Genomic DNA, 25,132 nt, shown 5'->3' with positions numbered 1-25,132 from the left:
CAAGGCAATCTGAGATTTGCAGCCACATGAATGGCACAGAATCCCAGGCCCTCAGCAAACACCCCTGGATGTTCAGAGATGATAATGGACTGAGTCTGTTTAGGAATGCTTCGAGAAGAAGATACCTTTGACCTGGGTCTACAACGCTGCGGGATGTAGACCGAGAAGATATACTTGGCACATAATTGGGGTTGTGATAGTTACCAAGGTCTGTTCACTAACAAGTGTCAGGAGTAGATTATAGGGTGAACTTAACGATAGTCATTTAACCTTAACTCCTTCCCTGACCACCCATGTCCAGTTATGACAATAAAAAAGCAGGTGTGTGAAGAGGACCCTGCCGCGGGTGTCCGCACCTTGAGTGGCTCTTTGTGAGTTCAGGGTCTCAGCTTTATACAAGCTATGATCAGTTCAGCCAAGCCCAGTCAGACAGTGAGGGGGCCAGTTCATACTAACCGAATGCTAAAAGTGACCCCTGAGCTAGAAGGCCTCCTAGATCAATGTCTCAGAGGCTCCCAGGTGATGGGTGCTGAAGCGCCACAGAGCACTGTTTGAGTAGCGAGGTTCCGGAGCAGTGGGTCTCAGAGTGTGGTTGGTGACCCAGTAGCTCTGGCATCACCTGGAAAGTTGTTTGAAATGTACATTCTGGGTCCCCACCACAGACCTCCTGAATCAGCAACTCTGGGGGGTGGGACCAGCAATCCGTGCTTGAACGCGCCCTCCAGGTGTTTCCGATACACACAAAGTGTTGAGAACCAGCGTGCTAGAGGAAACTTTCAGTCCGTGAGCTGTGTTCTCTCAGTTTGGGCTCAGTATCTCCAAGGTATTGCCGTTGGAGGGATCACTACTTCCTCTGTCCGTGCTTGTCTGCTGTGCTTGGATGCCAATTCTTTCCTGGACAACTCCTGGGAGAGCAAGCTCTTTGCATTTTACACTTTATTTCTAGTGCTTGCTAGACCTGGGGTTGATTATTCGAAGATTATATAGGGCCGGCTGCCCCTCTATGGATTCTGATCTTTTGTGCTTTCCAACAGCACGTCATATCCAGCCTCAGTCCAAAGGGACATAAGTGAACGTTGGTAGCACTTTATTGGGCACCGAGTTTAAGATAAAGGTATAATTTGTATGTGTTTCCTAGAGGTTTGCTGTGGGAATTCAAGCATTAGGCAATACTGTTTTTATATTTCATTTTCAGTTTATGATGTTAAGTAACATCTGCTACTTTCGATCCACTGATCTCTGTGAGAATCTGTCAACGAATCCCTTTCTCCTGGGAAAAGGCACATAAACACATATACTCCATTTTTGCATGTTTCAGGAGGTTGGTTCCAAGTAACAAGAAGCTGAATGGAGCTAGCCTAAAAAATGGGAATTTATTTTCTGGAGGTCAGGGCTCTCTTACAATCCAAGGTCTGTCTCTCATGATAATGCATCTTGGCCTCTTGGATGAGAACTAGAAAGCCCTTAGAACTCGTTCATCAGTGGCATTCTGGTAAATGTTTAATAACCAGACTGGAGTGGGGTGGTGGGGGTCAGTTCTGATTTGTAGCCTTTTCCAGTTTCCATGGCGTAAATACTCCCACGATGACTGATTTCAGGCTACCAATGGTTTAACAACTAGATCGGAATTCTTGACATAGAGCTGGCTGCTCCGAGCTGGCACAGCTGGCCCCCGTGCGTCACTGCATTCGTTCAGGTTTCACACCTCTTCTTCCCTTTGCATGACTGCTCTATTCTCTTCGTTTTCTGCAGACTGACTTTTGCTGCTCTGTTTGCATCTAACTTTGTCACTAAAACCCAGTCCATCCCAATATCTTAGAGCATCTTATAATTCTGGACACTTTCCATCAGACCCTCAGCATATAAAAAGGCACAAAAGTCCTTGAAAAGAGGCCAGTGTAATCACTGGAAAGGGCCAAGGGTTGTCTTTAGGTTGTGGGGAGTGTGAGAACTCACAGGTGACCTGGTCAGCTCAGTTGCAGCCCTTAGCAAGACCCCCTCTCTGAGGCTTTGCCTCTGGGCAAAAGGAAACCTCTCCCCAGCCCAGCCTTGACCTCTATCATTCTACACCAAGTATTTTGATTAGTAATAAAAGTGCTCCACAGCTAGCCATTGTCCTCTGTGCATATAATTCACTCACAATCTCATTAGCAATGGGCGGCTGGTTTGTACATGATCAGTCCTTTTCTACATATTCTCCTCCTACCTATCAGCGCACCTCTACTGGTGTAGCTTACAGCTTCAGTCATCCGAAAGGACATATTTCTTTCAAAGTGAAACAGCAGTCCCCTCCCAGCCCTTCCAATTAATAGACCCCTTAAAGCAGGCACAGAGACTGCCCTCTGTGTGACCCTGAGCAAGTTCCATAATATTCTTGAACTTCAGTTTTATGTCACCTGTAAAATAAATACCTACATCACTGAGTACTATGAGGATGGGTTTTATGAGACATTGAACACAAAAATACATGGCTCTAGGGCCCAGCACCAAGTACGTGATCAGTAAGTTTCCAGACATAGCACACTATGGCAGAAAAACAAATGACTCAGAGATAAAGGGACCTCAGTTCTAATTCTGGTTCTGCCACCAGAGGAAGAAAAAGCCACAGAGAGGGGGTCTTGCTAAGGGCTGCAACTGAGCTGACCAGCTCCAGGGGAGTCAGAATTAGAAAGGAGAAAGAGAGGTGGCCGAGCTTCCTTTCAAGAGGGAGAAGCCACTGGGCCCCTGACTCCTGTCTCTCTATGGAAGGGGTGCGTCCAAAGACAGAAAACACCCCCATGATTTTGAACTGCATGTGTGACAGTTGTGTATCTGAGTTCAAGTGCTGTTTATCTGTTTGCGTATTGGCTTGAGTGCTTAACATAGTTACACACGTTGGTGTTCTTCATAACTCAGCCCCGTCCCAGCCTTTGGTTCCTATGCTGATAATGAGGTGGTGAGAAATGACAGAGGTATGCTTCTGGTTTTCTTACTTCAGGCTTGGTTTAGAGAGAGGGGCAACAGCTAAAGAAGCCTTAGATGTCATCGTCGCCTTGTTGGAAGAACATGGACAAGGCGGGAATTATTATGAAGATGCAAACTCCTACCACAGCTTCCAAAGTGCATATCTGATCGTGGACAGTGGGGAAGCCTGGGTGCTGGAGACCGTGGGGAAGTACTGGGCTGCGGAGAGAATCACAGGTGAGTGGGGTGGCCGGTGGAGAGTTTCGAGGACAGGAAAAGCTGAGGCCATGGTGCCTGGACTTACAGGAGTCATGCTGCTGTTGCAGACACTCTGTGCTTCACGTGTAGGCTCTGGAGTGCCTCTCCTTTCTGGGCTTCTGCTTCTAGAGAGGAACGGGGGATTCCTGAGCCTGGAGTGAAGGATGTCAGTGCTTGGGAAGCACACTCCTGACATTTCATATTGACTGTTTGCCTGGGGGCAGGTCCCAATTCTTAGTTACAGAAACAAAGTCCCAGAGATTTTTCTCAACCTCATGCACCCGTGTGCACACACATGCACCCAGACGCATGTATATTTGCACGCACATTCCATTAATTTAAAACAATCCATTATCGGGAATTCCCTGGTAGTCCAGTGGTTAGGACTCCGTGCTCTCACTGCCAGGGGCCCGGGTTCAATCCCTGGTCGGGGAACTAAGATCCCATAAGGCCTAAATAAATAAATAAAACAATTCATTATCAGGGCTACTGTGTTTTTCTAAATGTTGGGACCTGAAAAAAATTTGAATGAAGAAGTAGCATATATATATATATATTTTTTAAAGCTATATATATATTTGAGCAGAGGGCAGTAGCGTAAACTGCTCCTTCAGGTGGGGTGAGACTGAACTGGGGAGGAGGAATCTCCGGAGCTGCAACATTCATGAGTCTTGTTAGTAGCACAGTGCCTCTTTCAAAGAACCTTTCACTTCTCTTGTGAGTAGTTAATGCTTGAGGTTTAGTTCGCCAGATCAAGTGACTGTTGCTCATTGAAGATGTGATAAAATGTGTCAGGACTGGTCACACGTTCTGGGAAATCTTAGAACCAAGGATCGTCTGTTTCTCTCTTCAAAAACGGAATCCATTCCTCCCTATAGTTATAGGCAAGTTGCAGGGGAGAGATGTCTTGTAAATTTCCATTTCGTGACTAAGTCTTTGTAAGTCTATTTCTAAATAACTGGGTTTTGCACTCTCTACAGAGGGAGTCAAGTGCATTTGCAATCAGCTTTCGCTCATGACCAAGATCGACGCAGAGCATCCTGAACTCAGGAGTTACGCTCAGAGTCAAGGCTGGTGGACGGGAGAGGACGAGTTCAATTTTTCTGAAGTTTTTTCTCCAGCTGATGACCATCTAGCCTGCTGTTCAGGCAAAGACAGCTTAGAAAAGCAAGAAGGTGAGTTAGTGTATCCCTTACAATTCTCCCTCTCATACCCTTCGTCTTGCACCTATTTCAGAGACCTTGTTTGAACTCAGGAGAATGAGCAGAGAGGAAGAGTAGAGAACAGACCTTGTATAGAGAGACCGACTTGTGCTAAAGTCCTTGCTGTGCAGGCAAGATGACAACTTGCATTTATGTTTACATGATGCTTTCTCATCCATGGATGTTTCCTTTTCCTATTTCTCCTTTAAATGCTGATGTCATCATGCTTGTCTTTTTGATACTTATTCCAGCCTTGCTTATACCTCAGCATTTGTGTATTTGACTTATCTTCTTCATATATTTTCCTCTCCCGTTAGCCTGCTGAGTCTTGACATCAGGGGTGTTGTCTTTTACTCATCTTAGGATCCCCTTGTGAGGCTTGTTATAGTCCTTTGTTCCATGAACATTTGTTGAGTCAAATTGTTGAACTGAATTCCTTTCATGAGCCCTCTATCTTCCACCCAGTATTGACTTAGTCAGAGTCCATGTTTAGGTAAACGTGGGTGACTGGATAGCTTGTTACTTTTATGCGTGAGTGGAAAACCCTTCCACATAAACACAGTGGCCACGTTTTATATTTGCCATTGGTCATTTAGAACAGGAGTTGGCAAACTATAACTTGTTGGCTGCTGCCTGTTTTGTAAATACAATTTCATTAGAACACAGCCACACCCATTTATTTACCTATTGCTTATGGCTACTTCCGTGCTACATGGCAGAGTTGAGCAGTTGCGACAAGTAAGTTATGGCAGAGATTATAGGGCCCATAAGCTTAACATATTTCCTATCTGGTTCTTTAAGAAAAAGTTGGCTGACTCAATCTAGAAGAATGCTTTAGGACTTTTGCTATAGAACTTAATTAATATATTCTGGGTAGGAAGGTAAGAAAGTATCCATTTAAAAATGGGAACTTTATAAAAAACCCTAAAAGTTTTTAACTTAGAAAACCTAGCTTGGTAAAAGTATATAATACCAGTTGTAAGGTAGTCCTGCCAAAATATCAAATGTAAATCTGATGAAGCTTCTGGATCTAGCTACTAGTCTACCAGAAATACAGAGGATGGAGGAAAATATTCATAACACCATCTGCAAAGTCCGGAGTGTGAGAAACTCAGGAGAAATGGCCCAACAAATAAAATGCAAGGGGGGAAAATGAGACGCAGTGATTAAAAGAGTTTTAAGAGACATTATCAACCTGTTGGATCCTGGTTTAAATCAGTAAACTCATTTATGAAACAGTGAGGAAGTTTGAACCCTGGATAGTTGAAGAACAGAAGGACTTATACTGTTAATATTTTTAGGTGTGATGTATTACTCATAGAGATTTACAAAGAAGATGTGAGTCGTGGTAGTGAAGTTTAAGGCACCTTTTCTCTGTGTGATGCTCTGATTTGATCTTTGTGAACACACTGAAAAAATAGTGTTTCAATGAATTGTAAACAGAGGGAGAAAACGTAGAACCAGGATCCTGTGTAGTGAAAGATTTGTTAGTCCTTTTATCTGAAGTCAGAGCCAATAGTCCTCATGGCTCTAAATATTCTAAATACTTCTCTGTGTATATTTCCCACTGAAGGGAGGTCATTCTCCAAATATAGCATTGACTCTAACCAGCAAGACTGTACCAGAGAGCTTGCTTGGGGCACTTCATAGATTGCATACTTTCTTATGAACATCATTCTGTTGCGTACTGTACTAGTTGAGGAATTGCAAAGTGCTGTAACACAGAGACCCCAGAATAATGTGGCTTAAAGAAAATGGAAATTTATTTCTCTCCCATGTTACAATCCAGATGTATATGGACAGTCCAGGGTGGGTGGGTTATTCTGCCTCACCACGTGACTTCCTTTTGCGGTCCACTCACTGGCATCTCCCAGCCAGCAGGAAGGGAGGGAAAAAAGTGAAGGGCAAGCATTCCTTTTTATGGATGTAATGGGGAAGTTGCACACATAATTTCTGCTCACCTCCCGTTGGTCAGGATCTATCATGTGACCACATCTAGCCACAAGGGAAGCTGGGAAATATAGTCCCTACTTGGGCAGTTCTGTTCCCAGCTGTAATTTCAGGGGGTCTGTTACTAAAAAGGGAAAGGACTGATGGATTTTGGTTACAGCTTGCCTCCTCTCTCTCTCTTTTCTTTACAGAAAGCATCACTGTGCAGACTATGATTGACATCTTACGGGACAAAGCCAGTGGAGTCTGTATAGACTCCGAGTCTTTCCTTACCACAGCCAGTGTAGTGTCTGTCCTGCCTCAGAACAGAAGCTCGCCATGCATTCACTACTTCACTGGGACCCCAGATCCTTCCAGGTTTGTCTGAGACACAGTCACACAGGTGGCAAGCGTGTGCTTCCCTTGAGAGCTCACCCAGTAATCACACACTGAGTTCCTGCACCTCCTGCTGTATAGCTGAGTCACATTTTTTAGTCATCTCACCATGGCCAGTGCAGCATAAAGAGTTGTGATGAAGGGAAGTTCTTGGGTTTTGTCACATAGCGTTCATCACAATCATGGAAGCAAATTGTTTTAAATTCAACAAACATTTATTAATATATATTATGGGCCAGGAATTGTGTTGTATTTGAGGGATGCAATGATAAATAAGACCCAGCGAGACAGAAAGATACAGGAATGCCCAAGATTGATCAAAACCACCAGTTCCTATGAGTTAGGGGACAGAATGGTCCAGAGGCAATGCACATTGAAGCCACTTCAAGTGCACTGGCCTCTTCTCTAAGACATTGTATTTTAGGGTATTGCTTTCTGCCCACACACTTCAGCAAAGGGCTTGCACTGCACAGTGTTTAAGAACACGGCCTCTAGAATAAACTGCCAGGAGTTGAATTCCACCTCTGTCACTTAGTAACTGGTAAGTCTCTTAACCTCTCCAAGCTTGTGTCTGTCCTGTACAGTGGACACAATACCAGCGCCTACTGTTATATGCTTTTTGGGAGGATTAAATGAGATAATCCAAGTAAATGCATAGTAGGTTTAACTATTATTTATTAAGACTATCTCTGATCTACCAGGTAGACAGCAGCCCTCCTCCTTGGTAACTTTCAGTCATGCACACCACAAATCATGTCATCAGTGGCTTAGGCACAACCATCCAGTGATTTCTAAATTATCAGAATCACTTAGGGGAGTTTTTGAAAAATAACAGATGCCTTGACCCAAACCTATTGTATCAGAATCTTTAAGGTGGGCTTAGGAATCTGTCTGGTGAGTCTGATCCTCAGCCTGGAGAGGTCTAGAAGACTGCCCATTCCAGTAGGTTCTCTGGTATTTTTCATGTGCCCCATTGGCTGAAAACCATCATCATTTGAGTATCGGGTATCAAACCTTTGACTCTGCTATCAGGGAATCTGTAGCTGTTTGATTTCATTCCCTTTCCAGCTGAAAGTATTTACTCTCCCCTTATTGTTTCAGGAATACAAGACAATGGCAGTGTCCAGCTAGGGACTGTTTGATGACTCAGGGGAGAAGCCAAGTACCTTTCCTGACCCTTTGACCTCACTACTGCCAATATCAATAGATCTTTCTAACAAGACCTATTAAATTCAGTATAAGCTATCCTTAGTTTTTCATTCATTCAACAGGCACTTATTAGGCACCTGCTGTGTACCAAATCTTATGCTTTTTGGGTACTAGAGACAAAGTGTGCGCGAGATAAGAGGTGGCACGAAGGAGACAATGAAGGGGGAAACCACAGAGGAAGAACTCTTGAGCACTGGGGGTTGTAGGAAGAGAGGTTTGTTAGGTGCTAAAAGCAGGAATGACATTCTGGGTAGAGGGAACAGCATACGCAAAGGCAGAGAGGCATGAGACAGAATGACACACATTGCAGCTGTGCATCCTCTTGTAGTTTATGTTTCCATCCCTCCTCCACCCGCCCCTCCCTCCCCCAGTACACAAGCCCAGCGTGGGACCTCTGCTGGCCTCTGACAGCGAGCCTCGCCCGCTGGACAGTATTCCAGGCAACCTCTCAGGACACACCTCTTGTTTGACTCCAGCTGCTTTCTCTTGATTTTATCTTTCAGTTCTGAATGCTTGGTTCCATGGCCCCACTCCCACCCCCTTTTTGATCCATCAGATCTGGGGCTTGTCTTTCCTCTCCCTGGTGTCTGACTTCCCCTTGTGGACTCTGACCTCGCTTGCTGGTGGCTTTTGTGAGCACTTTGTGCTGGCCCGCAGGGGTACACGTAGGTGTTTAGAGTCTGTCTGGAACACTCTGCCGAGGTATTTAGACATTGTTCTTCAGGGAACAGGAGCCTTTGAAGGAGCAGGTTGAACTGAAGAATGACCACAGCAAACCCCTTGGTTCCTGATGTCTCAGACAGCTGCTCTAACTGTGCTTAGAAGACAGGACTTTGTGATTGCTGGGATGTGAAGATAAAGCAATTCTGTTTCCTAGGGTAAAGTACACGGCCTAATACAATTCTAAAAATGAGCTGAAAAATAGCTTTCTAATATCTAAAATGGAAAATTTCAAGTAATTTTAAAAGAAAGTTATTCATGGTTAAATTAATTGAAAAGAACTTAAAGGCTATTAAGGGCTTCCCGGAAGACATTCATTTTTATCTTCTCTGGTGAAATGAGCTACATTTCCTACTGTGACTATAGAAATGTCATAGATTTTTTTTTCTCCTATTCAACATTTCAATGTTTCTCTGTAATTGGGCATGCTCAACATTTTGTATTTTGTCATCAGGAAGCATAATTACCTACTCTTGGGTTTTTAGGTAATAAAATTAGGGAAATCTTAACCGGCTTCTGCTAATGCTAAAAACATTAGAGAGATGTTTGCAGGAAATAGTTTCAGAGCAGTGGACTTGCAAAAGATTATGATCAAAGAAGACTATATTATTTATCTTCCCAATTAATGTTAGAAACCAAAGGACCTTATCTTACTATTGGTCTGTCTGCTTCAGAACTTCTTGACTCTTTGCTCATTGCATTAATTATAGATCCTTTTCTCGATATAGCTTGTTCTCACATTCCCTTTTTTTCTTCTTCCTTCCCTCCCTTCTCTCCTCCCTTCCTCCTAATATGTACCAGGTACTATGTAAGTTTGAGAGTTGGAAGCAGATGCAGAAGTCAGAGTTTGAGAGTGGGTGGGAGATGCAAAAGACCTTTAATTAATTTTATTGAGCAGGCAAATTCCATCATATTAATATTCTGTTGAGTCTGCTGGTGCCTTGGTCATCCATATAGTGACACTCATTGGCTTTAGTGCACCGGTTCTGACCTTTGGAGGCCATTTCTTACGTGGAAGCAGTACTTGTTAAAGCTTCATCGATATGAAGAATTGGAGAGGGAAATAGCAGAGAGGTAGCTTCGCATTTTGAGACAGTGTAAAATTCCGAGTCTCGTGGTGTGCCGGAGCCTGTGGAAGCAGATGATGTCATCTCTTCCCAACCCTGTGTTCAGTGACATCACATCGGTAGCTTGAAATGGGCCCCAGTGGGCGTGTTTACACCGTGGAAATCGGCAGACATCATGAATTAGGGCTTGTTATTTTCACCACTGAGAGGCCCCCACATCTGAGAAAACACACAAATACTCAAGATACAGGATGGATAAACCAAGAGGGGGAGAGTATTAAAAATTTTCCATTTTAAATATTAGAAGGCTATTTCCCCACCCATTTCTTTAATTGTATTAGGCCGTGTAATTTAGCCTGGGAAACAGAAAATAGGGAGGAAGTTCTAGGAAAAAGAGGGTGTTTGACCCACTTTAGTGGCAGGGAATGGGGAGATGCAAGGGACATGGTGTGTGCGTGTTTTCTTTGTCTTCTCCCAGGTACTAGGCTTGAGGGGCTACATTGCATCAGCTGAGACTGTCTTGTCTGGTTAATTCAAATGTTAGTGACAAGTGGAGCCTTTTCATTATTGGAGATAATGTTAGGGGCTGTAGACACCGTAGTTTACTATGTAAATACAGTGTGGGGCACAGCCTGCACAGACAGACACAGAGCTGAGGGCCTTGTGTAAAATAGCACTCCCTCTGATTTCATTCCCAATTCTCCCAACACTGTCTTTTTCCTCTCTCCTACCCCACGGTTTTGACTTTTCAAAACCTCCCAGAGTATCTGGATCCAGCCCTAAGGGTGTCCCATGCTCCAGAAGTACTAGTTGTCTTTCCCTCTAAATGAAAACACCCTTCATGGATAAGTTCTGCTCTCCACCAGTTGTGGCTTTGACTGTATGATTAACGTGACTCACAGTCAAGCTGGGATGACCCATGGATGAACCATTCAGAGGGACACCTGCAGTTGAGAGAAACTGGTGCTTCCAGGCCCTTTTCAGATCGGTTCAAAGTTTAGCAAATTTCATCCAAGCAGGAGCCTTTGGGCTGCTATTTTCTGCGCCAGCGGATCTGCTGGGAACTCCAGGGCACAGGATAAGCCCAGCTTCATCGCTCAGGGAGTTTCTGCACCTTCAGTATGAACAGAGCCATGTTTGAAGTCAGAAATGTGAGCTGGCCACTGATACTTAAGTTCCAAATCCCAAAGCACAAAAATATTTTGCTTTTCTGCAGTAGCATAATGCGTATATATATATATATATATATATATATATATATATATATATATATATTTTAAAAACCCGCAGAAGGGATATATAAGGGTGAGTGGTAATGGGGGAAAATGACTTTAGATTTAGAAGATCTGAATTTACTTCTCCATCTGGCACGTATTAGGAATGTGCCTGTGGACAAAGCACTTAGCTTCTGTGAGCCTCAAGTCATCCCATCTGTGAAATGGTACAGAAGTTTTTGCCCTGCCTTGTTCACTGCTGCAGGGGTCCCCAACCAACCCCTGGTCCGCAGCCTGTTAGGAACCGGGCCGCACAGCAGGAGGTGAGCGGCAGGCGAGCGAGCAAAGCTTCATCTGCCTCTCCCCGTCGCTCGCATTACCGCCTGAGCCATCACCCCACACCCCGCCGTCCGTGGAAAAATTGTCTTCCACGAAGCCAGTCCCTGGTGCCAAAAAGGTTGGGGACTGCTGCCCTGCTGTATCCCCAGTACTTAGAATAGTATCTGGATCTCAGCATTGCACACATATTGAATGAATGAATGAATGAAATTCCATGAGAATTGAATGAAAGCACTTTGAAAATTATGATATATTATAAAATGTTAGAGACTTTCATGATAATTCTGTTTCCCTTCCAAAGGAAGGAACAAATGAGAGGAAAACAGATTTTTTACACTGGCTTGGTGCATCCATCTCAAGGTTTTAGAAAGAAAAAAGGGACAGAGAAGGCAAAGATGCCTCCAGTGAAGTGCCTCTCTTGGCTGTGGCTCAGAGTGTCACCCAGGACTAAAATCCGGCAGACTCTGAGACAGACCTTGCAAGCCCGTGCTGGCTTCGTGTCAGCGGACTGTGTGCCGTGGCCCTTCGGTTTGTCTCAGCAAGAACTGACGGGTGCAGTGGCGGGGTTCCCTTTCGTGTTGCTCATGGCTTTCTTTGTTTAATTGTCCTGCTCGAGGGTCCCCTTAGCGTAGCTCAGCCACCTTTAAACTTCCTCATTAACCAGCTGCTGGGCCGACCTTTGCTGGTGGAAGCACTTCCCCTTTTGGGCCTATCATTCTGTATTCGTGTCACACCACACCGTGGAGGGGCTGGGTGACCAGGGCGAGCTCTGGGTTAGGGGGCTTCTCTGAAGGTCAGCCTGTGAGGCAGCTCTGAGGATGGAGGAGAATCAGCTTCTGGAGCTCCCTCAGCTGTGTCCCGCCTGCATCCGAGCCACCCACGGGCTCCTCTGGGGGTTCTCCACATGGCTGATGAAGTGGGCACCGCCCTGGCTGCGTGGGCCGGGAGGGGTGGTCACGACCCAGATGGCAGTTCAGCTTTGCCGCTGGCTGGCTGGCTATGCGGCCTTGGCAAGTCGTTTCCTCTTTCTGGGCCGTTAATTAGCATACATTTACTCAAGTGGCATTTAAGAAGCTACCATCTGAGGTTCAGTGTGAGAAGATGTCAGAGTATCTTCTCACCTATTTGGACTTTTAATGAGATCTTCTGGAAGGATTGGCAGGAAATAAGAACATTTGGAAACGGCTGAGTTATCCACGTTGCCCTTTCCTGGATATGAAGACATAAATTATTAGGACTGAGTTATAGATAATTCCCACACCCTGGTATATTAGTATTATTGCATTTTCTTATTGGCAGTAATTTTATTTATTCAATCTCAAAAAAAACCTCCTTTAACCACCAGACACATCTATGGTTCATGTTTTTAGCAGCTGAGGATGCTGACTTCCTTATAGACTTTGGAAAAAAACTCTTGGAGAGCTTTGGCTGCCTTAGAATATTATGGGAACCTCGTCATATTATTTACTTATTTATTTTTAAAGTTAAAATGGATTAAACATATGGTCCCTCCTGTCTTAGAAATGCTACCAGACACTCTCACTGATGTTAAAATGAGCGTGGACTGGTTTGAAGTTCCATCACATAGAGGGTTCTGATTTTTACTCTGCTATTGTCCTGTATATTGGGTGCAGAAGACCATGATTGTTCTTAGCATGAACTTCTTGAAGACACAAGTTCACAGGCCACATGACATAGAAAGAGAAATAACACAATAGCTTTAGAAGTTGAAAGGGACCGTAGAGATCGCTTCAGTCCAGTGAGAGACACAGAGGGAAGATGACGGGCCCCATAGTTGGTCAAAGGTGACGAGGGGACACCCCCTGCCCCCCATTCCGAGTCCCAGCCCAGTTCCCTGCCCCACTGTCATGAGGCAGGCAGACCTGGATGGTCGCTCAGCAAGACCCAGTGCCATCCTTCTCCCTCACAGGGCCAGTGTCGGAATGGTCCTGAGCCGCATGGTAAGAAAAGCACTGAGGTTCCAGAAACTGAATGACAGATTCCCCAATGAAGACATCACTCCCACATGGCCTTTTGAAGGGGGGAGAAAAGAGGCGCAGTGCGGGGGGTTGCATGGGGTAGCACCACACGAGTGATCATCATCTGTGGCCTGGGGCCGGTGTAAAATGGGAGAACCCCTGTCCCAAGGAATCTCAGCAGCCCGGGCTCAGCAGCTCTGCTGGACGCTGCAGTTCCGCTGGCTCGCCATGGCTAAGCCTGCACCCACCCCGCCTCCAAGCCCAAGAGCAGGGGATCCCCCAGCTCCGACCCTTTCTGCCTAGCACTGGGCCTGGGGAGGAGGTGTGAACTGTGCAGGTTCTGGGGTGCTTGGCAGGAGCCCGGGCCCAGTGTCCCTCAGGGGGTCTCAGCTCAGGCCAAGGAAGCTGCAGGTCACGTCTGCTGGAAGACGGTGTGTGTTGTGTGCACTGACTTTTCAGGAAACCCCGAGTGCTGTCAGGCCCTGAAGGATAGGACACTTGCCTGCTGTGAGGCTGCTGTGTTGTCAGAGACCAGAGGGGCACAGAGGCAGTTAGTTCTGGATGTCTCTACGCTGGACTCCGCCCTCTTCCACCTCTTTCCCTCCCTCCCTCCCTCCTTCCCTCCCTCCCTCCCTCCCTCCCTCCCTCCCTCCCTTCTCTCTCCCTCCCGATCCATTACCATCTGCCAGTGAACCCTCAAACTGCCCTTTTGCAGAGTCAACCAAATGACCAGTTGGAGAATTCAACTTCATGTAATCAAAATTCTTTAGACGCTTTAAAATTGTGCATTAATTCCTTTCACTTTCAACAGTCACCCATTCAACATTCAGGAGAAGGGAAGAGGAGTGATGTATTTTCAGGAGGCCGTAGGCAGTGGCAAAGTGTGTTCCCTCTGTATAAGGTAGCTCCCCTGCATCTTGGGGAGGGAAGTTCCTTGGGAGGACTCGGCCTTGTGGAATTAGGTCCAGCCCACACGCCTATGTCTTGTGCTTCATGGTGGATGGGCTCAGTCTCCTGCGTTTGCATCACCTGCAGAAAACAGCACTTATCCTTAACCTGTACCACCCACTTTGCCAGCTTTGGGTGCAACTGCTTTCAATATTCAAATTAAATTAGGATGAGCCCAATCTTTCATGCTGTGATCAGGGTCTTTCTTCTTCACCTGAGCCCCTTTCCCTTGACAACCTCAGGGAACTAACCCAAGAGGTCACTCCTAGTTACTGTGGTCTCTGGTCATGCTCCTCAGACTTGGATGTCATCCATCCCCTGGGGACCTTAACAAGCAGGTTCCGTTCAGCAGGACGGGGTTGGGGCCTGAGGGTGATGCTGACGCTCAAGTCCAAGGACACAGTTTGGGTGCAAAGGTCATGGGTTTCCAGTTCTTTGCAGGTTGTGGCATAGTGAAAATGTTTGTGTGGCACACCGGCAAGGCTGCTCTGGCCGCCTCAAGTCCAGGCATCTCGGGGCTGAGGGAATCAGCCTCCCAGCTCACTTCTCACCCACGGGAGGCACCAGTTAAGAGGAGAGGAAATAACCCAAACCTGAGCCATACACATGGGGTGTGGGTGTGTGTCTCATTCTCTCCAATTGTTATTGCAGGTGCCTGCGTGGTGTGATTGAAAACAGGCCACCCTCGGGGCCCAGAGGTGCCTGTGCTCTGCCAGGAGCACCGCTTTGATCCAGCCGTGTTCTTTCTGGGTGCAGAGCAGGGAGAGTGAGGCTGTCTCCGTCTAGTGTTACTGTCAGCTGTGGTCACCACGGACCCCGCTGGCCTGGGATCCCAAGATGCGGTTTCTTAGACACATGGCTGTTTTGGGGTGTGTGCGCGTCTGGGGAGACGTGTTGAAATGTCCCCAGGTATGCACAGGTGCACACACACACACACACACACACACACACACACACAGAGCCATGTCCCCTAAGACAGCCCTCGTGCCAAAAGAGCTGAATCAAAGAGTTCTTGCGTCAGCCGCCTACTATCCCCTCAGCCACACTCTCACACAACCAGACTTCTGTCTTCTGTGGTGTGCCCTCTCTGGGGCCCCGGGATTCTTTCTTTGTCATCTGTCTTAATCTGTCCCACCTTGAGTCTGTCAGAGATATTCCAAACATTTTCAAATAAGGTAGAACCTAAAAAAAAAGGATGAGGTCTCAGACCCTGCCTTTCCAGGAGACCCCTTTCCGCAGAGCACGGTGGAGAAAGACCCGCTCAAATCGGTGGCCCATTGCGCCCTTTCCTCAGAACACTGTGTCTGTTTGCCTTCTTTCATGTGACTGAAAGGGGCTCTTGAATGGCCTTCCCAGAACAAAGCCAGTCTGTTTTGATGTCTCCTCGCTGCAAATAGAAGAATTTGCAGCTTATAAACGGCAGTTAGTTCTACTAAAATAGTTACTAAAATATGCAGTTGGGTCTCTCCCGGCAGGAACCCGCCTGCCACCGTGAGCTGGCCCAGGAGATGTTTGCTGAAGGAAAGGGCAGCCCCTGGTGTCCTCAAGCCCCAGGCTTGGTTTGGCTGAAGTTCCTCTCCTTTCTCTCCAGGTCCATATTCAAGCCTTTCATCTTTGTCGACGATGTAAAACTCGTCCCCAAAGCACAGTCTCCCTGTTTCGGAGACGACGACCCTGCCAAAAAGGAGCCTCGGTTCCAGGAGAAGCCAGACCGCCGCCACGAGCTGTACAAGGCCCACGAGTGGGCCCGGGCGGTCCTGGAGAGTGACGAGGTGAGCCTGGCTGTGAGCCCCGGGAGCGGGCGGGGTCCCTAGAAAGGAGGCAGGACGGCGGTTAGCAAGCTCGTCATCTTCCTCCTCTCCAGCAAGTCTGCTTCCAGAAACCCAGGCTCCCGAGGCCCCTGCTAGAATGCTGGTGGTAGTTGTTCCTCCCAGCCTCTTGAAAGCCAGTGAAAGCAAGCCTCTGCTTTTGATGGATGTTATTCTAGAACTCAGTGGGCTAAGAATCTCCCTCTTTTACTTACTGTTCACCTGCAAATAACAGAAACGTGCAGTACTAATCAGGAGAACTGCTTTTCTGTTGTCGAAAATTCTTTGTATACTTTTAGGGGTAAAAATGTGTACGTAACGGCAGCACTTTAAAGATGCAATCGTGTTGTGTTTTAAAAAGTTCTGGAGACGGATGGTGGTGATGGTTGCACAGCAATGTGAATGTCTTTATGCCACTGAACTGTACACTTGGTTAAAATGGTAAATTTTGTTATGTATATTTTTTCATACAAAAAAGTTTTGTTTAAAGTTTCTAGTTTTAAAATAGTTATACTTCAAAGTGCAGCCCTCCCTCCTCCACCCAAAGTTCTGATTAATAAAGTTACAAGACATCAATTCAAACAAGACAAACACTCAATATATGCCCACAGCAACCCTTAGTGGTGGACTTTCATATAAAATCCAAGCCTCTATTTGGCTGAAGGGAGAAGGAAGGAACATGGTTGTCAGATGCTCATCTGCTTCCCAAGCATTTATTTAACAACTTGCAAAGTTCCGATTTGTCCTGAAGAAAGTGACATCTTATAGGTAAATTGGTGCGTGCATTTTGCGTGGACTGGGTGAGCTTATTTTCTTAACATCCAGCACGGTGGACTCTCTAAAAAGGATAGCAAGAAAGGACAGCAGGAAATCCAAGTGAATTCAGAAAGTATCTCTGAGAAGGGTAGTCTCACTATTTATAGAACTTGCTCTTCTGTGCCCCAGAAATGACCATTCTGACGTGTAAAAGTCGCAGTTGTTTGACATCTTCCCTCCCTGCCAGACATTTCCCTGGAACCATGAGTGCTACCGCTGCATCACACAGAGTTCTGTCCAGGGCTGCCCTCCCTGGTTGCTGACTGTTCATGTTTTCTAGGTGGACGACAGTAAGCCCGAGCAGGGGGGAAATGTCACTCCCCGGTGCACAGTTTTGTGGCTCTTTGGCAAATGAAGGCAGGGGTAGAAAGGGCCGTGTTTTCTGAAGTATCCTACACAAAATTTCAAAGAGATGAGACTGATGAGGCTGGGTGGGCTTTGAAATTTGGCAATGACCATTGGTTTGAGTTAAGGCAGCACTAGGAAGTGGTGGATGGGTGGTGACAGAGGCTTCTCTGTTCTGGGACTAATTGGGCAAATAAAAGCTTCTCATCGTCATCCACTGTAAATGAGCAACTGCCAGTTGGAAGAAGAGATGTCACCTCCTCAGAAAAAAAGTAAATCGGGGATAGACATGCCATGTGATTATTCATTGATCCATTTATTCTTTCAAGAAACATTATTGGGAGTGCCTCCTCTGTCCCAGGCAGGAGGCTAGAGATAAGCCCGGGTCTCCCTCCCTGGGAGATCGTGGTCTAATGGGGGACACAGGTAAGTAGACAGACCATCGCAAGACAGAAAGAGAACAACCATGGCAGAAGGAAAGGCATTGGATGGGGGGGAGCCTAGAGGAAAGGCGTTCACGGAAGCCTGAAGGTGGGCGCAAGCTGACCGAGTGTTGAGGGGAGCAGGGTTGCCTGTTCCGTGGCGAGAAAGAGTATCATGGGCTGGAGGAATGCAGCTAATTTCGGTCTGGCTGAAGAGCAAGGAGATGCGGGAGGCGTGGCAAAGGCGAGGCACGCTGGAGCCTCGTATGTTACAAAGGGCCTTTCCCAGCGTCACTCAGGAGTCTGGATTTTTATCCCGAAGGCAAGTACTCCAAGCAGAGCAGTGACCTCACCGCACCTGCATTTTAGAACCATCCCCGTGGCAGTCCCGCGGGGAGCAGATTGAATGGGGCGGGGGGCAGGCCCTCCGGGGGGCTTTCAGTGTCCATTGCAATGACCCCCGCTGTTTCTGTCCTTCTCAGGAGCAAGGTCAAAAGCTGAGGAAGACGATGCTGGAACTAGAGAAGCAAGGTCTGGAAGCCATGGAGGGAATCCTGACCAGCAATGACCCCCTGGACCCCACCGAAGTGGGAGATCTCTTCTATGACTGTGTTGACACGGAGATTAAGTTCTTTAAGTGAAGTAAGCATTCCCTTTCCCCTTCTTATTTAAAATTTCCCACCTTACTAAATTACCAGCAAAACAAACCGCTCTCCTGTCCGAGTAAAATGAGAAAGTTCAGATGTGTTAACGTCACACTGTTCCCTAGTGTTCTGTCTCGGATCTCACAACGACCCCTTCTTCTGCAACATAGACCCCCTCCTTCTGCAGTGTAACATGTATCCCATTTGCCTGTTGTGCGATTGTATGACTGATGGTGGATTTTAAGCTGCTCTTATTGTGTTTCAGTGAAAACGGACACATTAGCCTTTTCATGGGAGGACTAGAGTCCATCAAGCCTTGAAAGACAGGCTCCACTGCGCCGAGTTTGAGGGGAAGGCAAAATCTTTTGAAGTCTTGCTCTTTCTCTCAGTAGTGGTTTCTTTCTGGTTAACAAAAGGCATTTCTTTGGCCCAGGGCTCTTGTGTGTGTGCTCTGAGGGAGGCCTCCCGGCCTGGCCTCCCTTCTGCTGAGCGCAGGCCTGTAATGCAGAATGTCTCCAGCTGTGTCTTCTGAGAGACAAAACAAGTGGGAAGGAATAAAGGGGGCTCCTCTCCAGGCCCAGCTCCATCCCGATTCCTGTGATCTGAAAGAACCTGTGCACCGCGCTCGTGTGCGGTGGACCCACAGACAGCTTCCCCGTGCCGTGCGAGCTGGAAGCTGCCCACTGTAGAGGTTCAGAGGCAGCTGTGCGTGACGTCCCTGGATCGCGGCGTGGCTCTCCCACGAGGCACGGGGCTCTCCCTGCACGGCCACTCACCCGCCGCACGGATGTGCGTGTGTCTAGAAATGATTCTGGGCCTGGTTACCGCCATCTAGTTTAGGATTAATTAAATGGCCCTGCGGCAGAAGTTCCACCCCATGAAGCTGCAAATTTCTCAGCTAATGAGGGAAAGAAAAGGAGAAACTCTTGGCTGTTTAGATTCCAGTTAAAGTAGCTGGAATCTGAGCAGCCACCCCATTATCTCAGCAGAGACTTTAATTAAACTGATTTGTTTCCCATGTTGTGGGCGCATGAAGGATTTGACTTACCAGCAGAGCCCAGGAAAGCATGTGAGGAAGACCAGATGGGCCCAGCACGGGGAAGACAGAGGGCAGGAAGGGGACAGATGGATGGAGAAGCATTCGGCTCCACGGTGACAGTCCCACCCCCGCCCTTCCTACCCAGCCTGTTATAGCCCCCAAAGCTGTGGAGGAGGCACCTGGCTTTCCCTAATCCTTCCCTTTATTCCTCTTGCCCTGCATGGCCCATTGGCTGCCTTCAGACCGGTAGCTGAAGTGGGCAGGTGCTGGTGGGGGGTGGGGGGGCGCTTACTTCCAGCTACTGAAACTCTCCACCACTCTTAACATGGAAGGGGGCAGAGATACTGAGAAGTGTGTGTGTTAATACAGCAGTGGGAGGGAGGACAGCGGCTTCATTATGCAGCCTCACCTGTCTTCATCACTGATAGGCATTTCCAAATGGAAATACTGTGAGTGTCAGTAGTCTTGGAAGTGACTTCAAGTTAGTGACTCCTTGACTTCTAACTTGACTCCTTCAAGTTAGAAATGCCTTGATAGGCATTTCCAAATGGAAATACTGTGAGTGTCAGTAGTCTTGGAAGTGACTTCGAGTTAGTGACTCCTTGTCAGCTGCAGTGTATCATATGCCATGAGAGCTGGAAGGGACTTGGGCCCCATACACAGACGTGGACACTGAGGGTCACAGGTTTTACTGGAACAAATCCTTTTTTCTACCAACTCCCCTGTAAGGGTGTAAGCGTAAGAGCACCGTGAGCTTTCTGCCCAGCAGTTCTGCAAATTCTGTATGTAAAATCACTAACTACAAGTGGTGAGAGATGGGAGGAATATTTGTGCTGACAGAGTTAACAGCAGCTGTTCACGGTGACTTGCGGTTGCTGAGTTTTGTCGGGGTTTGGCCTGGGCTCTCACTGTGGGTGAACTTAGGGTGTCCTCTTAGGTGGTGCAGCCACTCAGAGCGTCTGTCTACAGCTGCTGAGTGGGGAAGGGTGAGGCTTGGGGGTGACATATGTACCTCATCCCCTCCCAAGCCCACCTGCTGAGTGCTTATTTAAAACAAGATAGTGCAGAAAGCCACTCTAAAATTTCACCATGTGGAATCCTCTCCCCCTATTATGGAAACATTTCATCAGACCTGGCATGTCTGAGATACCCAGGGTGATTAGGGGTTTGACCAAAAGAAGTCTAGTGAGCATAAATTACACAGAGGCCTGCTTTCATTATTATGGGCCAAGCAAAGGTCACGGATAACCCAGCCAGACTTATGCCATTACCCAGCGATTGTGCAGTGGGAAACATAATGGCCACTTCTGTTAGAGACATTGACCTTATTCCAGCAACCCAAAGAAGGGCCAACTCTGAGAGGTGTCTTGGCTGACGCTATACATCACAGTTGTGATGCCACTGTCTTACCACTAGAGGGTGTGGCAGTCCTTTCATGGCAGAAGTTAAAAGGGGCTGGGATGCTTCCATCAGGCTGTACAGAGATGTTCTCTGTACAGTTAAAACCTGAGTAATAGCGGTGGACAGATTCTTTGTGCATTGGGATGCGAGGGGAAAGACAGGAAGACAGCAAAGAGCCTGCTGATGTGGCTATACTTACTTCTAGTGACATATTAACAACTTGAAACATGTAGTTGGATTTTGAGTACGCCATTGCTGGGGGATGTTTGTTTTTAAATGCTCCTAACAGACTCTGCTTTTGAAAAATGCTTATCATTACGTGGATAATTTCTTGACCAGGGATTGCTTTTCTAAAGGCAGTATGGGGAAAATGAATATTCAAGACGAACGATGACAATAATGTTTAAAGGTTGGCGTGTAAATAGCTTCCTAAAATACCATTTGTGTATCCATTAAGACCTGGGGGAGGGGGAGGGGGCTGTGTATGCCTTGTGCAGAAAGAAGACATGGCCGTGAAGGACAGAATCTCTCCCCTATCCCCGCGCCCCATAATCAAACATAAGCTAGTTAGTCTTGGCTAGTAGATGGGATTTACCACTCATCCTCTGAGGAGGGGCAGAAACTCCAGTAAAAGCAAATTAGCAAAGCAGAAGTACTACTCTTTCATCCTTGGAGGCGGTTTGGAATTTTAGGTAGACTAAGGATATACTTGAAATTATGGTAATTCTTTAGTGCCCAATAACATAAGACAGTGTTATTGTTAGAAAGAGTCTTTCTTATAAGCTGTCTAATAGAGAAGGTGTATGCCTATTAGATATTAGCAGTGAAGTTCCTTCACTATCGGGTGGATTATTAGGTATAAAAAATAATTATCAACCAGGCAAACTACTTTGCTTCCTGATGTCATCCCACATGGATCCAGGTGTTACACAGCTCTGCCCAGCCCAGCAGGAAAGCCAGGTGGGACCAGCGTGTCTGTTATGAAACCACTAACAGCATTCTTGACTGAGGAGCAGTCAAGTCATTTCTGGGGAAGGTCTTCAGCTGAGCTCTCAGCTTTCGGGAGGAAGGAGGGAGGGGAACCCACTGAGCTGGCCTTTCTCGTGTGGAGGGGGAGGGGCGGCAGGTCACGTGCACCAGCTGACCCAGCAGTGCCTGTGCTTCCTTGTAGCCCTGGCATTTCATTCCATAGGGTCCTAGGTCCCAACTTCCCCTCCTATGGTTTGTGTCAAATGTGCTTTATCTGATTGAATCCAAACATCCCGAGATGTCACATGCCGATTTCTCGTGGGGATGAATACGTACATGTTTGCAGTCATGTTGTGAGAAGTCAGATGTGTGAGCTGGAAAATGCTAGGGGCAGGGAATAATAAAAAGGAAAACCTTTCTGCTTCCTGCAGTGGGAACTGACCGTGTAGTCTTAATAGCCTTTTGTACACATATCTACAGACCAGATAACTTCCCCAACCAGTGCTTGCCCTTGGAATTGTCTCTAAATACATCAAGCATACAATAAAAAAATACTGAAATTAATGTCTCTTGGCCTCTTCTATCTTGTGTTTCATTAATAGATGTGGGCATTGGCCACAACATAGAAAATGTATGAAAGGGGATATATTTTATGACTGGAATCTTCGGAAAACCCAACCGTTCAGCGTTTTCTCCATTTATGCATTCTGTGGATAAATTCACTCGTTAAAAATAAACACAAAACCATGATATACCACCTCACACCCCATCAGGATGGTTACTATCAAAAAAATCAGAAAATAAGTGTTGGTGAGGATGTGGAGAATTTGTAACCCTTGTGCACTGTCGGTGGGGATATGAAATGGTGCAGCTGATATGGAAAACAGTATGGAGGTTCCTCAGAGAATTAAAAATAGAATTAGCATATAAGCCAGCAATTTTACTTTTGAGTATATACCCAAAAGAGCTGAAGGCAGAGTCTCAGATATTTTTACACCCATGTTCATACCAGCATTATTTACAATAACCAAAAGGTGGAAGCAAGCCAAGTCTCCGTCAGTGAATGAATGGATAAACAATATGTAGTATATCCAAGCAACGGAATATTCAGCCTTAAAAAGGAAGGAAATTCTGACACATGCTACAACATAAATGAACCTTGAGGACATTATGCTAAGTGAAATAAGCCACTCTCAAAAAGTCAAATATTATTTGATTCCACTTTTATGGGGTACCCAGAGCAGTCAATCTCATAGAGGCAGAAAGTAGAATGGTGGTTGCCAGGGGCTAGGGGGGAAGGGGAATGGGGAGTTACTGTTTAAGGGGTACAGAGTTTAAGTTTTGCAAGATAATAAAAGAGTTCTGGAGACTAGTCACACAACACTGTGAAAGTATTTAACACGACTGAACTGTACCCTTAAAAATGGTAAATTAAAAAAAAAAAAAAAAAGGTAAATTTTATGTTTATGTGTATTTTACCAAATTAAAAAAAATCATCAGAATGGCTGGTGCCATCTATGCCGAGCATCTTTATTTTAAAGCCATAGAAGCTCCACTAGAGGAAAGGATGCCACTTAAGAAAAAAGCCAGCTCTTCCCACTCTTGTGACCTAGAAATGCCAGATTGCTTCCATGATTTTGTCTCCACGTGACAGGCAAAATGCAACTGAATGTCTGTTCATGAAAATAGGACTTAGTTACCAGCAACGTGACCTGTGTCAAGGTCAGAGTAGATGATGGCCCCATTTACATGACAAGGAATTGCTGACTCTTTAAACTTTATTCTCAGCTCTTTTTCATAAACTGTAAACTCTTGCAAAGCTCCAAGGTAACACAGCATGTATCTGTTTGCTAGGGCTGCCATAACAAAGGACCACAAACTGGGTTGCTTAAACAACAGGGATTTATCTCACAGTTCTGGAGGCTAGAAGTCCAAGATCAAGGTGTTGGCAGGGTTGGTTCCTCCTGAGGGCTGTGAGGGGGATTCTGTCCCATGCCTCTCATGCCTCTCACCTAGCTTCTGGTGGTTTGCTGGCAATCTTCAGCATTTCTTGGCTTGCAGAAGCATCACCCTAATCTCTCTTTTCATCTTCATATAGCATCCTCCCTGTGTATGTGTCTGTGTCCAAACTTCCCCTTTTTATAAGGACATCAGTCATATAGGGTGGATTAGGGGTCCACCCTACTTCAGTAGGACCTCATCTTAACTTACATCTGCAACTCTATTCCCAAATAAGGCTACTTTCTGAGGTATGGGGTGAGGACTTCAAAATATGAATTTTTGGAGGACACAGTTCAGTTCATAACAGAGCAGGTTCATGAAGGATGCGAAGCCTCCTGGGGCACAGTCTGAGAACCTGGAACATGCTTCTGGAGTCCATAGCCCTTCCCATTAAGTTGCTCCCCTCGCCCCTCTAGGCACACCACCTCTCCCACCCGGAACTCCATCAGGGGTGCCTAGAACTATGGCCACTTCACCTACCTCTACAGTCAGTGGCTTTAAAGTCCATTCTCCACTTTGTCGATTATCTTGGGCCATCGCATTTTTTCTCCACTCAGATGGGCCCTTTTGGTCATGAAAAAGCTTATCTGTGCTTCTACTAATAAGACAGCAGATAAAACAAGTCAGGTTCTCAACTAATTCAGATGCAAAGTGTGTAGCAGCTAACTTTGAAATTACTTTCTAGATGAGATTTATTTCAGGAGCATCTGTGAATTTTAATTACTGCTCTCTCCTTTTACCCAACAGCAGAGCTAGTGATCTGAGCAGCTCAGCGAACATCTGAATGGAATGCCTGGAATGCAGCCAGCGAGAGCTCTGTGTGTGACTGGATGTATAATAAGCAAACCGCTTGTACCCGAGTGTGTGTGTGTGTGTGTGTGTGTGTGTGTGTGCGCGCACGCATGCATGCACTGATACCTTGGTCTCCTATGACCCGACGGTTAAAGGCTAGCCCAGGGGTTATGTTACTCCATCTTCACCAGTATATGCTTAGATACATATCTATGCCCCCATTTTACCGATGAGGAAACTGAGGCATAGACTGGCTAAAACTGTTACTTCCTTAAACTTGTAAGATGCAAAATCGAAATTCAGATCCATGTTTTCCCTTAAGCCAACTTACCTATCAGGTAAACCTCATCTCCCCTGTACCTCAAGACACTGTAATGAAGATGGAGATGATTACTGCTCCATATAGGAGATTTTTTGAGGGTTTGCTTAGTTGAGGTGGCAGTGCTCAGTGCACTTTAGGTTGAGAACTATTCCATTTTAACACAAGTCAGCGTAATTTGTAAACAATACTCTGCCCATTTGATATTAATAAAACTGAGTAAACATAGTATTATCTACTTTTTACAAAATGCATTTGAGAAAGTTTTTCCCTTGGTTGGTTTTCCCAAATACCCATTTGTTTAGTTAGCTACAAAAGCCAGGAAAACATTCTGTAGTTTAGTTAGAAAGTTCAGCTCCAAAAAGAAAGGCC

At 46.2% G+C, this 25,132-nt stretch overlaps 1 protein-coding gene across 6 annotated transcripts in view; it reads left to right on the top strand.

Annotated features, from left to right (window-relative positions):
- Positions 1–25,132, top strand: part of SCRN1 (secernin 1) — a 116,703-nt gene that overhangs the window by 33,046 nt on the left and 58,525 nt on the right. For 3 of the 6 annotated variants that reach the window (XR_014246326.1, XR_014246327.1, XR_014246328.1), the window contains 6 exons: positions 2,978–3,180; positions 4,182–4,376; positions 6,545–6,710; positions 15,796–15,976; positions 18,078–19,706; positions 19,816–22,208. Coding sequence is in view for 3 of the 6 variants with exons in the window: in XM_082398001.1 (XP_082254127.1) it covers positions 2,978–3,180; positions 4,182–4,376; positions 6,545–6,710; positions 15,796–15,976; positions 18,078–18,236 (904 nt within the window). In the remaining 3 variants the exon portion in view is untranslated. Of the gene's footprint in view, positions 1–2,977; positions 3,181–4,181; positions 4,377–6,544; positions 6,711–15,795; positions 15,977–18,077; positions 19,707–19,815; positions 22,209–22,250; positions 24,989–25,132 lie in introns of those variants that run through there. The other 3 variants (XM_082398002.1, XM_082398000.1, XM_082398001.1) reach the window with 2 other exon arrangements.

This window comes from Balaenoptera borealis, assembly GCF_965194805.1.
Source record: "Balaenoptera borealis genome assembly, chromosome: 7".
Taxonomy (NCBI): domain Eukaryota; kingdom Metazoa; phylum Chordata; class Mammalia; order Artiodactyla; family Balaenopteridae; genus Balaenoptera; species Balaenoptera borealis.
The sequence above is the reverse complement of the archived record's forward strand: the minus strand, read 5'-3'. Positions and strand labels throughout refer to the sequence as shown.